This window comes from Mus caroli, chromosome 18 (genome assembly GCF_900094665.2).
Source record: "Mus caroli chromosome 18, CAROLI_EIJ_v1.1, whole genome shotgun sequence".
Classification (NCBI taxonomy): Eukaryota; Metazoa; Chordata; class Mammalia; order Rodentia; family Muridae; genus Mus; species Mus caroli.
Window position 1 is genome coordinate 19,232,508 of NC_034587.1, and position 13,716 is coordinate 19,246,223.

At 35.9% G+C, this 13,716-nt stretch overlaps 1 protein-coding gene across 1 annotated transcript in view; it reads right to left on the minus strand.

The window, feature by feature from the left end:
• The window catches only part of LOC110285128 (coiled-coil domain-containing protein 178-like), a 98,318-nt gene that overhangs the window by 68,247 nt on the left and 16,355 nt on the right, over positions 1-13,716 (minus strand). Inside the window, exons 3-6 of the mRNA XM_021151126.1 lie at positions 13,314-13,469; positions 9,466-9,549; positions 6,001-6,060; positions 4,497-4,586 (exon numbers count right to left, since the gene is read on the minus strand). Of these exons, the coding sequence (XP_021006785.1) occupies positions 4,497-4,586; positions 6,001-6,060; positions 9,466-9,526 (211 nt within the window). The 5' untranslated portion in view covers positions 9,527-9,549; positions 13,314-13,469. The remainder of the gene's footprint in view (positions 1-4,496; positions 4,587-6,000; positions 6,061-9,465; positions 9,550-13,313; positions 13,470-13,716) is intronic.

A 13,716-nucleotide genomic window follows, 5' to 3' on the forward strand; every position in this document is an offset into this window, starting at 1 on the left:
GTTTCTGCTTCCCTAACTAATGCAGTCTCAGGTCCCGCGCAATTGGATTGGAGCAGAAGCTGTGTTCCACTCACCAGAAGTCTTAAGATCCTGTGGTGGGTGTTGTGGGTAGCTGGCGAGTGTCAGCCGACCCTGCGCCCTAGCTGCCCCGGTGCTTTTTCTCTCCCCTGTATTTCTATGATAAAGTTCTAAAACCATAGAGTCTCTGCTCTGCTCCTTCCGCTGTGCACTCTGGTCAGTGTTGGGAACTTCTTCCGTCTTCCCTCTCTCCCACAACCATGGTGGCTTTAGCAAAGTAACTCTGGGGGGAGGGCAGGCAGGGATGCCCCTTGATCACCCCCTTAAGAGTGGGATAGAGGAATGCCCACCAAGGGATGAGTGGATAGGATAGATAGCAGCCCTCCCTCACCTGACTGACCAGAGAATAGGGAAACTCTGGCGGGTGTGGACATCTTTTTCCTACCGTTCTTCCCTAGGGCCCCAGGGCCTCCCCCCCTTTTTTATTTTGTTCCCAACAGAGGCTCACAGTCATCTATAGGATGGAACACAGGGCCCCCAATGGAGGAGCTAGAGAAAATACTCAAGGAGCTAAGGGGTCTGCAAACCCTATAGGTGGAACGACAATATGAACTAACCAGTACCCCCCAGAGCTCATATCTCTATCTGCATATGTAGCAGAAGATGGCCTAGTTGGTTATCATTGGGAAGAGAGGTCCCTTGGTCTTGCAAACTTTATATGCCCCAGTACAGGGGAACGCCAGGGTCAAGAAGTGGGAGTGGGTGGGTAGAGGAGCAGGGCAGGGGAAGAGTATAGGGGACTTTTGGGATAGCATTTGAAATGTAAATGAAGAAAATATCTAATAAAAATTTGAAAAAAAAAAGAAAGAAAACACAGTGCTCTTGACTTTAAAAATAGCTTCTCTACAATATAAAGCCTTCATTGTAGACAGATCATCCATCCTCTATTGGGAATAAAGTCTCATATATGGAGAACAATTCAAACATCCTTTGCTGATGGCAGAGCCACATCTGCATAGAATTTTATCATACTGGGCTACATGGTTCTAGATGATAGAACTAACTGCCATATTACGAGAGCTGGAGCCAACTACGAACTCGGATACAATTTCCTTCCACATACAATGTCTCACTGTGGCCTATCCTGGTCCCTATAGGCTCTTTAAAATCTGAAGTTTCAAAACCAGTTTGTCTTCATTCAGGCAATCACAGCAGCTTTGCCTGACTATGTCTCCAGAGCATTTCCTCACAAATGAATTTATTGTCACTTGTGTCCTTTTACAAATGAACAGCACCAACAATATTCTCATGCCTGCTTCATCCCTTCTTCAAATTGTGACTTTAGTAAATGTGTTAGGATTCATCTCTTCCCCATGGGGAATTGCCGTTCTTTGGACATTGAATTGAGCTACTTATACTCTTACTTCCCTCTTTCAGAGACAAACAGGACACATTTAGCTCTTGCACATTTATCTGTTTCTCCATTTACCTTCCACATGAAAATATTACTAAATTTTATTTGCAGTGATCATTAAATACACACACACACACACACACACACACTTGTCAAAAGTCATTAACCTAGATGTGTAAAAGGAGCAGATTTTATAGTATTTAAATTTTATATTGATAAACAAGATTTTGAAAACCAATCACTACATGTATTCTAATGACAGAATTAAGTATTTGTACATTTTCTATCCTTTTAAATACACTCAACACTGTAAAATATTATAGACAACCATTCCTTGAAGTGGGACCAGTAAGAAGACAGCTCAGCGGGTAAAGGTGCTTGCCACTAAGCCTGATAACCTGAGTTTGCTTCTAGAGACACACATAGAGGAAGGAAAGCATCTGACCCCATCATGTTGTCCTACCTTCTCATGCATGTCGTGGTATTGATCAATAGCCTCCCCCATATTAAATAATTCATTGTAAAAAGGGGTGGAATATTCTCTCTAATAACTTTCCCTAATGTATTTTTTTTTATTTCTTCATAAAGAAGAATTTGAACTGACCAGTACCCCGGAGCTCTTGACTATAGCTGCATATGTATCAAAAGATGGCCTAGTCGGCCATCACTGGAAAGAGAGGCCCATTGGTCACACAAACTTTATATGCCCCAGTAGAGGGGAACGCCAGGGCCAAAAATGGGAATGGGTGGGTAGGGAAGTGTGGGGGGGGAGGGTATGGGGGACTTTTGGGAGAGCATTGGAAATGTAATTGAGGAAAATACGTAATAAAAAAAAAAGAAAGAAAGAAAATGAAAAAAAAAGAATTTGATAGAGATTAATGATCTTCTAAGAAAAAAGTTTTGCAGGTTTTCTTTGCCTGTCATCAGCCTGGATTTTACCAGGAAAGTCAGCTAGCAGTAGACATGAAGGCTCCAACTTCATTTGTAAAGTGTGTATCTATAAAATTACTTTTCTTCCTTCTACTCATAGCCAACATCTAAGATGACTGAATCACCTTTGAATTCACCCCTCCCCCCCCACACACACCTTTTTGAGAAAGGGCTGCATTATGTATCTCAAGCTGGACTTAAACTTACAGCAATCCACCAGCCTCAGCCTCAGTGCAAAGGTTCATGCCTGGCAAATTCCCTATTTGTCATTCAACTCCTTATGTCTATCTAGTCTGTCCCTATAAGGACTGGTCCAACAATAGGTCTTAAATTCCTTATAGATTTTATGGATCCTATACCTCCCTCTTGATATATATCAGATGTCTTTCACATTTAATAATCCTTTCAACTTTTCATTGATTCTTCCTAGGTCAATTACTTTGTAAGCCTTTATCGTGATAATAAGTAATGTTTCCATATTTTATTCCATAATTAAATTGTAATCTGCTCAAACATGGCATGAAATGGCTTTGGTCGTGTAACATCAGACAAGAAACAGAAATAAGCTTACATTCTTGAGCCTGAAACTCTAACTCTTTGACTGTGGCCTGGAAATTTGCTACTTTATCTGAACCAACTAACTTCTCATGTTTGAACTCACCCTATTCTATACTTACAATGATTTTGCCCCTGTATTCTGCTCTGTTCCTTTTAATAGGCATGTGTCCACTAATATTTCACTAAGCTCTTCTTATCTTTTAATGTTTATCTTAATGCCTAAAGACTAAATAAATTGGCCTTCTGGAAAACAGGGAGTTCCTTTTCATTAGTTGTATTTATTTATTGTCTGCTACCATGGGAGATTCTGCTAATAATCTCTTTAGCTGTCACTTCTGTCAAGGAGTAAAAGTATTGTGTATGCTCACATTTTTTTTTAGCATGCAAGATTTTAAAGCTCTTGCAAAAGCCATTTCTTAAATACCTTTGAACATTAATAAAAGTTGGATAGGCCAAGTATTCTTAGTTAATTGGTTCATAAATCATGTACTGTATATTTGGAAATTCTGTCTAAAACTAATATGGTTCTAAAACTTATTATATGCAATAAACTCAAAACCAAGATCATAAAACTATATTCAAGTTTTGTACTGGACTGGAAGAAATAAAAAGACCACAATGGTAACAAATTCACATTTTTATAAAGCTATAAATCCTCAGAGAAATTTTCCAACATCAACACTGAAATATATTCATCCTCTTACTTATTTTCACCTCTTCCCACACACAATACTAAAACCACTTTTAAAGTACAGAATCTTACTACTAGACAATATTTCAATTCTAGATTATGCAGACTTTTAAAGCTTCTTTCCAATTAACCGGAAAGGTGCCAGCATTATTGCAACACTAAAAGTTCACTCATTTCTGAAATTATGTAACAAATCATAAACAATCTGTGGTGTGATCTATCATTGCCATAGATTCTGCTTAGATCCAACATAATAACTCAAACACCAGGTCAATGCAGATGACAATTTATTGTAATCAAGCCACTACTTATCAGTCAGTACTGCAGAATAAACTTGGAAGCTAAACTGAAGGCAAAACAAACAAGCAAAACAACAACAACAACATAAAGCAAGGAGAAGTGGGTGGGATGTAGGACTGTCTATCCATATTTTGATATAAGAGTCAAGGAAGGCAGTTTCCACCAATCAGAAAAAAGGGGTGCAAACACGAACTTAGTTTGACCTTGCCAGCAAGATGGAGAAATTGTCCTTGATACGTCTGGACTAAAACATCTGTCTCCTTACAAGGGAAGCTACTCAGGCATTGGGAAGTTCTCAGATCCCCTCGATCTGAGACTTTGATCTTACTTTCCCCATATGATAACAGGACTCAAAACCAAAGTGGCAGTAGTTAGAAAAAGTTCCCAACAATGATGATTACTAGCTACTCATGAATGGCATAACATATTAAAATATTACATATTAATCATCTCCCATTCTATGTTAATACGAATACATAGTATTTATTTCTTAGTGAAATCACATAGCTGACATCACGAATTAGCAACTGAGTGACCACAACCTCAGACAGAACGTTCTCTAAATGGCTCATATTCAGGCCTCACCTTCTGTATTTGTTGATTTACTTTCATAAAGCCTTTTATCCTCATGTCTGGAAAAGAAGAATTCTGACAAGCCTTGCATTCTGGCATTTTCTTTAGAAAACAAAGAGCAAACATTTCAGTGTGCTGAAATATGCATATAATTCATATATAGTTTGAAGCAACTGACTCAATATGAAAGAAAATCTAAGAAGCTACATAGTAAAGCTGCTCTCCTTGAAAAGAACAACAGTACTATAAATACTAAGGGGCACAGTAGGAATTTCTTGGATGTTTTTTCTGTATTATAGAATTTGCTTAACTCCCTATAGAATGCATTCATCACAACAGGAAGTTGATAAAAAGAATTAATTAGCAACTGTGTAATGAGGAATCCAGTTCAAACCACAGCATTCACCAAAAGTAGCAAGTGTACTTTGGGTTATCTTTCTGATGGAAATACATATATTATTAATAAATAAATAAATATTGTTGAATGGAAATGTATATTCTACACAAAGATACTGTTATATTGGATCACCTTTGAAAAGAGAAAATGTAAAAAAGGGAATCTTGACTTGTTACTTTAGAATCTCCAAAAATTTAAAAATTCTTAAAGATAATATGTTGCTTGTTTGAAAGCACATTACAAATTTAAATTGATCTACAATATAAGCAACTACATCTCAAGTTTTTATTTATGAGAGTTAGATTGTCATCTCAGGACAATGCTATTTATTCGCAGAATGTAAGATAGAAAATACACTAATTCTAAGAAAAACAAATAGCAAAGAAAACTCTACTTTCCATGGTATAATACTAAGCATTGAAAAAGAACTAGTGATTTATCTCAGAATTAGTAAATCTGGAAACTATATTGAAGAAAGGAAACAATAGACAATACTGTGGGAATTTTATGATTTCAGTGCTAGGAAATTCAAATAAAGGTAAATCTAAGCCAGATATGGTACACAAGTATAATCAGAGCACTTGGGAAAGCTGGGGTATGTGAATCGCAAGCCCTAGACAAAGATGGACTACCATCAGCTATTTCACATTTCATATCAGAATCCATGCCCTTCAGAAATGGAGCATGGAAGTAGGTGAAGAAAGGTAGAAGGTGGAGGAAGGAAATTTTAGTAATAATGATTATTATAGTAACACTTTATATTAGTAAAATTAATATATTTTGTGTTATAAGGGGAAATTGAAAAATATATAGAAATGGAAAGATTTTAAGCCATCACTTATGTAAAGTATTTCCCACTATATGATATTTAATTCTATTCATTTTTGAAGAACACTCATATTGATATATCCACCTATTCTGCAAGTGCACATTAAATAATACAGCAAAGAAAAATATAAATTATATATATCATGCACTATAAGTAAAAATGATTTTTTAAAGAATTGACACACTCACTTATCAAACATTATAAACACAACTGTCTTCATTTACGATTTGTTAAAGACAACAAATAAATGTCAAAATGCTAACGATGGGAATTGCATGCATTTGTGATACCTGCAAGCATTAATGCCCTCGCTTTGTCTTTGAGCTCCTTTATTTGAAGACATGTTTTACCTATGGGACACAAGATAAAATTATGTATTAGTTTTATGTGCTAACTATAGTGCCATGTACCAATAGTAAAAGTGGAGAGTAGTTACACTGAAGAAAAAGGAAATCTAGGCTAAAGGTGAGGACAGCTGAGATTCATCATCATGGTCTATACTGAGAGGGCAGGAGTGCTGTGGCAGAGTAGTTCTGAGAAAGATGGCCAGGAAGTAAAGAAGAATTGACCTGCTGTAATGACCGTCTCCCCTTTTTCCTTTACCTCCATGTAGGTTCCTAGATTAGGAGATTGTGCTGCTCATATTGAGTGATGGTCTTCTTTTCTTTTTAGTAAATCTCTCAGGAAATGCCCTAAGAAACACTCAGAGATAGGCTTTACTTATCTCTCAGGAACTCTTCAAACAATGAAGCTGACAGCTAAGATCCATCATTATCTTTCAACACACAGTGTTTATGAAATTCTCAAAAAATAAAATTAAAAGAGAAAAATGTTCGCCATCATACTGAACCAATAAATATGTACAGCCAAACTGCCAACTGAGTCTGTAGGAATCTACAAATCCTATGAACTTTTCAGAACAATGAAAGAGTATTTCTGTCATTTCTCCCTTTGAGGGCAATGGGAAATAGTTATCATACAGCGAGTCAAAAATCACTAGAGATTTCAGCACAAATAGTGTCAAGTTAGTTTTGAATATGTTAACTTTTGAACTAATTGTACATCGTGTGAATGTTCAACAGGATAACGGACTTACATCGTTGTGCTCTGACAGGCACATTCCAGCTGCACTACTGTAAAAATGTGGTGTTAATCACAAATGCGGAAAACATATGCGTAGCAGGTATACCTTGTAAGTCTGAGGTTGTAATAAAATGTCCATTCCTCTATTAGGTGCTAAATAGATGTAAGGGAAAGGCAAGAAGAGCTTCCAGGCTAATGTCAGCATTGCTAATAATGTGGATCAAACTGACAGTTTCTAAGAGCAAAGAAATCCACTACTATATGAGCAATTAATATAATGGCAAGCTCTCAACAATACTAGTAATGACAGAAAATAACTGTTGCTATATATGTATATGCATGTGTATTTAAATATAAAAATAACAAAAGCTAGAATACAGTAAACTGTTTTATAATTATAACTGCACTCATATCACAGGCAGTGAATTCTCTCTGAATAATCAAATAAAATTTAACCATATGTTTTATAGAGAATATAAAATGATTCAGTAAGTTTAAAAAGGAGTGATGAGAGGATATATACTCAAAAATTAAATATGTGGAATATTATTTTAATATATGAGAACATAGAGTTGGTAATTTTTATAGTAGTATATAAAAGAAATATGTAAAATAAAATTACTGAAATACTATATAAAATAAAGTTATTGTGTTGATTAAAATGGTCCAATAAGATAAGAGTCAAGTTTGAGGGAGGAAAGGTAAACAAAAAAGGAACTACCAATTAAAAGGTAAATAAATGTGCTTCATATTATCGGGATGTTAGAGACAAGAATTAGAAGGATGTAGACTGGCACTCAGGCACATAATCTATTACACAGATATAATACATCATAACCAAAATATTTCAAAGCATCAAAGAATGACTCGGCATCCAATTGCATCTAACTGATTACAGTAGGTCTAAAAAGTCTATATTCTGGAAGTGGAGAGCAGAGTGAATCTTGGCAATACACATCTCACACATACTTTGAGAACATACTCTCTAGAAGAGTAGAGCTATGTCAGCAGGAGTCTTCTTATCTGGAAAGCTTATAGCAGACTATTTTTGACTGATAGAGTTGTAGTCATAAAAATCAAACAGAACAAAACAAAACAAAAACCATGGCCATGGCCTACTCACAGGGTATGATTTCCTGAAAACCATTATCATGATAACAAAGCCTACTTGATAGAAATCAACTGGAAAAGTTCCATTGACCCCATTCATTGTATCATTTTGGTTTTCTTTCTTTCTCTTTTTACTTGCAGGGCTGGAGGCCAAACTGAAGGCCTTCCACACACTGAGCAAGCTCTGCTATAGGTATACTCTCAGTTCAATGGCTTAAAAGTGTCTATATCTTCTAATAGCACTAAGGTAAGAACATCCTAGATGCAAGCTATAGTGTGAACATACCTCATACATATTTCCATTCTGTAGAATGAACATATAAAACATAATAAATAGAAATTCATGTCCATATTTTAATTAACATAGCTTTGATTGTACTGTGAAATACCATTTTGTATTTGGTAAAACTATAGCCCTGAATTTTAAAATGTTCTGTCTTGTAAAAACATACTTTGATTATAAAGTTAGAATTAATTGTATTATAAATTATTGTCCAAATAATTCATAAATAAGAGTCATATGAAAATACTGTTAGCATATACAAAATAACATATCTACAACAATTTGCCAAAGTTTGATAATTTCATCTGTTGTTTAATTCAACTGGGGACAGGGAATAATTATCCAATCTGTTGCATTTTTTGTTGTATAATTAGTATTTTGATTTGACCACAGCAGTTTCATTGTGACTGACAGAACATGAGAGAAAGATTTACTTGGGTTGTTAATAAAAATATTGTGTTGAGTACAGTGCCCAAACTGCCTTATACTATGTTCTTGTGATCACCACAAATAATGATAGGCCTTTTTAAGAGTTTAGTGCATAATTATGTTTGATATGACATTGTGAAACATGGCTTTACACCTAAAAAGTTAATGTTTTGGGTGAAATGTACAAGAGTGAGGATTGAGGCATGGTAAGTTCCTAAGGCTTAGCAAAGCAGAGACATCTCAAAACCTTGCTTAAAGGAGTTTGATGTTCTAGGCAATGGTTGAATGGTGTACACAGAAAACAGAGAGTTTAGGAATGATATGATGTCATCAGGATGGATGTTTGAGTCAGCTCTTCCTAGAACATGTCCATCAACAATTTCATTCCCTCCAAAAATCAATGGTATTGATATTATTTTGGTGGCCATGCAAGTCAAATAATGCAAATTGATGGATAATGCTAAAAAACATTTAACAAAATGTTAAGGACTTCAAAATATTCACTTAACCACTTAACTGCTGTCTGCTAGTAGGAAATACCACCATGGCCTCTCTCAAGCTTCTGGGGAGAGGTATAGATAGTTGATGGACAGGAGCCTGGAAGAGCTGACTCAAGCATACTATGGCACTGCTTGTATTGTGTTACAAAGTAGTAAGTGTCACAACACAAAAGAGAGAAGAAAAATTCAGACAATAGGAAATCATGAGCCAATGTTCTTGTCTGTGTCATTTCCCTTTCCTTACCACTGCAAGTTTTGGTTTTGTAAATTCCCAACTGTCTGTGCAATTGCCCTCTTCTATGAGTCACCAGGTTCTGTTTGTAAAGAAAAGGCAGTCCGGAGGAAGTTACCTGTATCAAGTGCGTCCTCATTGGTAGTAGGTTGAGCTGGATCTTTCTCGTTTTCTGGCATGATTTTTTACAGTATTTTAAAACCTAATTAAAAATAAAAGTGTTTTAATACTATGAATTAAATTTGGTCTGTATCTCACTAGTCAGCAGTTTAAAAAACTGGCAGTGTAAGAATGAAATTCTACTATTATTGAATATATTACAAGTCTATAAAATTAATAGAAAATTATGTTAAATTATAAGGAATTGGATCACCTGTCAAACAGGTATACAATCCCAGTGGTCAGCCCTAAACAAGTACTCATACATGCAACACTAAATGGATTCAGCAAATTGTATTTATATATCTCATATATAAGTAAAGAATCAGAAAGATAATAGTGGAAGCTTGACACATCTTACTAATAGAAAAACAAAGTGGAAACAAAAACCAAATATGCCCATCAGAGTTACTAAAATAAAACTCCAGCTTCTAGCTGAGATGTAGAGAAACTGGGTCACTAGTCTTTGTTGTCAGATTATGAAATAGTATAGCTATTCTGGAAAATAGTTTTGAAGTTCTTATTAATATTAGTAGCAAAGAACTTGCCAAACTGAATTGAAAATTGTGCTCTTGAACATTTACTCAAGAGAGAACAGACTTTTACTCACACATATAGCAGTCAAAACCTGCTTATCTGAACTATCCTCTAGAGACTAGACTGACATTATGAAATACAATCCAGGAAAAGAAAAGGAACTGGGTGGAACAGATTATTTAAGCTATTATGTAGGCAAATATTTGTATGAACCAAATTAAGAGGCTGAATTAATTAATAAAATTTGTAACAAATAACAAATTAATGATAGCCCAGACTAGAGATGAGTAATAGTTTATATGAAGGAATGGATCATACTGTCAAGGATGTTGTCTGTGTTGGGGATTACACAGAGCTTCACATCATTAATGTGTACACAAACATACACATAATGTCTATGAATATTACCAGTAAATATGAAATGCTATCTTGTTTCTATCAATATGGATTCTGCAGTGCTACTGCTATGCTAAAGTTATTATGTTAAGAAGACATTGAGAAAAATTAACAAATGGGACTTCATAAAATTGCAAAATTTCTGTAAGACAAATGACACTGTCAATAGAACATAATGGCTACCAACAGATTGTGAAAAGGTCTTTACCAACCCTACATCTGATAGAGAGCTAATACCTAATATATACAAAGAACACAAGAAGTTAGACTCCAGAGAATCAAATAACTCTATTAAACATTGGGGCACAGAGCTAAAAAGAATTCTCATCCAAGGAATTTCAAATGCCTGAGAAGCACCTAAAGAAACGTTCAACATCCTTAGTTTCAGAGAAATGCAAATTAAAAACAACCCTGAGATTCCACCTCACACCAGTCAGAGTGACTAAGATCAAAAACTGAGGTGACACCAGATGCTGGCAACAATGTGGAGAATGAGGAACACTCCTCCATTGCTGGTGGGATTGCAAGCTGGTACAACCACTCTTGAAATCAGTTTGGTGGTTCCTCAGAAAATTGGACATAGTACTACCTGGAGACCCAGCAATACCACTCCTGGGCATATACCCAGAAGATGCTCCAACATGTAACAAGGACGCATGTTCCATTATATTCATAGAAACCTTATTTATAATAGCCAGAAGCTGGAAAGAATCCAGGTGTCCTTCTACAGAGGAATGGATACAGAAAATGTGGTACATTTACACAATGGAGCACTACTCAGCTATTAAAATGATGAATTCATTAAGTTATTAGGCAAATGGATGGAACTACAAATTATCATCCTGAATGAGTTAACCCAATCACAAAAGAACACACATGGTATGCACTCATTGACAAGTGGATATTAACACATAAGTTCAGAATACCCAAGATATAATTCACAAATGACGTGAAGCTCAAAAAGAAGGAAGACCAAAGTGTGGATACTTTGGTTCTTTTTGGAAAGGGGATCAAAATACCCATGGAAGGAGATATAGAGACAAAGTTTGGAGCAGAACCTGAAGGAAAGGCCATCCTCCTGGGGATCTATCCCATCTACAGTTACCAAACCCAGACACTATCGTGGATGCCAACAAGTGTTTGATGACAGGAGCCTGATATAGCTGTCTCTTGAGAGACTCTGCCAATGCCTGGCAAATAAAGAAGTGGATTCTCACAGCCAACCATTGGACTGGACAGCCATTATTGGTCTCCAATGGAGGAACTAGAGAAAGGACCCAAGGAACTGAAGGGGTTTGCTGCCCCATAGGAGGAACAACGATATGAACCAACCAGTACAGCCAGAGGTCCCAGGGACTAAACCATCAACCAAAGAGTACACAAGGATGGACTCAAGGCTTCAGCCCTATATGTAGCAGAGGATGGCCTTGTGGGACATCAATGAGAGAAGAGGTCCTTGGTCTTGTGATGCTCAATGCCCCGGTGTAAGGGAATTCCAGGAGAAGGAAGCAGGAATGGGTGGGTTAGTGAGCAAGGGGTAGTGAGTAAGGGGAGGGCAAGGGGAATATGAGTGTTTTTGGAGGGGAAATGAGGAAAGGGAATAAAATTTGAAATGCAAATAAAGAAAATATCTAATTTTTAAAAAGAAGACATTGAGGTAGTCATTGGCAAAAGAACACAATTTTTGTATTCTTGTGCAATCTTCTGTGAATCCATAATTATTTGAAAATGAAGTACTTATTATAGAGTCATAAATGAAAAAGAAAAACCATTGAGTACTATAAAATTATGATACTAGAAGAAATGAAGGAATACACTCTAAATGATCCATGTAGAAAGATGCATCACATGGGCTTGGCATGAAAATGTAGTTCAGTTGGTAGAGTGCTGTTCTAGTGCCCACAAAGCTCTGGGTTCAAGTAGTATTACATAATTAGGTGTGATGGCACACATCTATAAACTTAGCGCTTGGAACATGAAGGCAAATAAGTAAAAGTTTAAGGTCACCCTCAGCTATATACCAATCATTAAAAAAATAAGCTAATAAATCACAATAATATGATCACATATGTGTCTAATGATCATATGTGAACATGTATGATATATATACATATATATTATATACATAAATATTTATGTATGTGCATAAATGTGGTCTTTGCTACTTTGTGGACTCTTTGTTTTCCCACCCTTTATCCTATTAGTTCCACTCCCATAACACTAGCTAGGAGAGAAAGAAGATAGAGGGGGGAAAGGGGATAGGGAGAGAGAGAGTCTAATTTTGAATCTAATTTTTCTTTTGTTTCTTCTTTGAGAATGACTACTAACAAACCTCAACCAATCCCCCTGAACAACCAACAATTTCCAAACCTGCATATTGGATACTAACATTTATATACCCCCTGAAGAGTTCCCAGAATTTCAAGTGTCATACAATAGCAGAAACTATCTACAGCTGGCAAAACCACACTTCTGCTAGAGCATGAGGTAAATCACAATCAGCTGCTGAAGACAATCTGAAATAGCCCCATTCCCCATACCTGGGATTCAAATGAAAACATGCCCTTATAATAGTCTGTTTTTTTTTTTTTTTTTGAGAAAGAAAAATTCCAGAATTTTTACTATATATGTGTATTTGAAGATGCTCTCGGAAGTCCTCCTGGAGGAAGTGTCATCTAACCATAATGAATTCTGGACTATGTCATTTGCACGGAAAAATTTTCTATACACACTTAATGAAGATTCATTTACTCCAAAGTAAGAACCTGCTCAGAATGTCCCAGAAATTGAAATGGGAAGTAAATATTAATTATAGAACCAGTTCTAATGCAAAAGTATAAATTAAAAGCAACAAAATGATCTATTGTACTTCACCTGACAATTTTTCAAAAGTCTCCTGCCTGGAACCTTCAGGCTTTCTTCGTTAAAATAAGACAGCTTGTTAGTCTGCCAGAAAGTTGGAAATCTTGCATCCTTCACAGTTCTTGGTAGAACTTCTCTTTTCTCTGTATTTTCACACCATAATGAGAGCTAAGATTTAAAACATATTGAAGGTCATGATTCAAACAAAATGTATGTAAAATATTCTAAAAGTTATCTACTCTCCATAGCATGTTGAGTAAAAACAGGAACAAACACACAATGTAAATTCCAATGGTCAAGAATGACCATTGGAATGCAAGCTGAAAGGAAGAGTCTTAACCATGAGCGAGGTCCACAGTCAGATTTGCATGTTCAAAAAATAGAATAAAAAGATATAATCCTGATTATACTAATA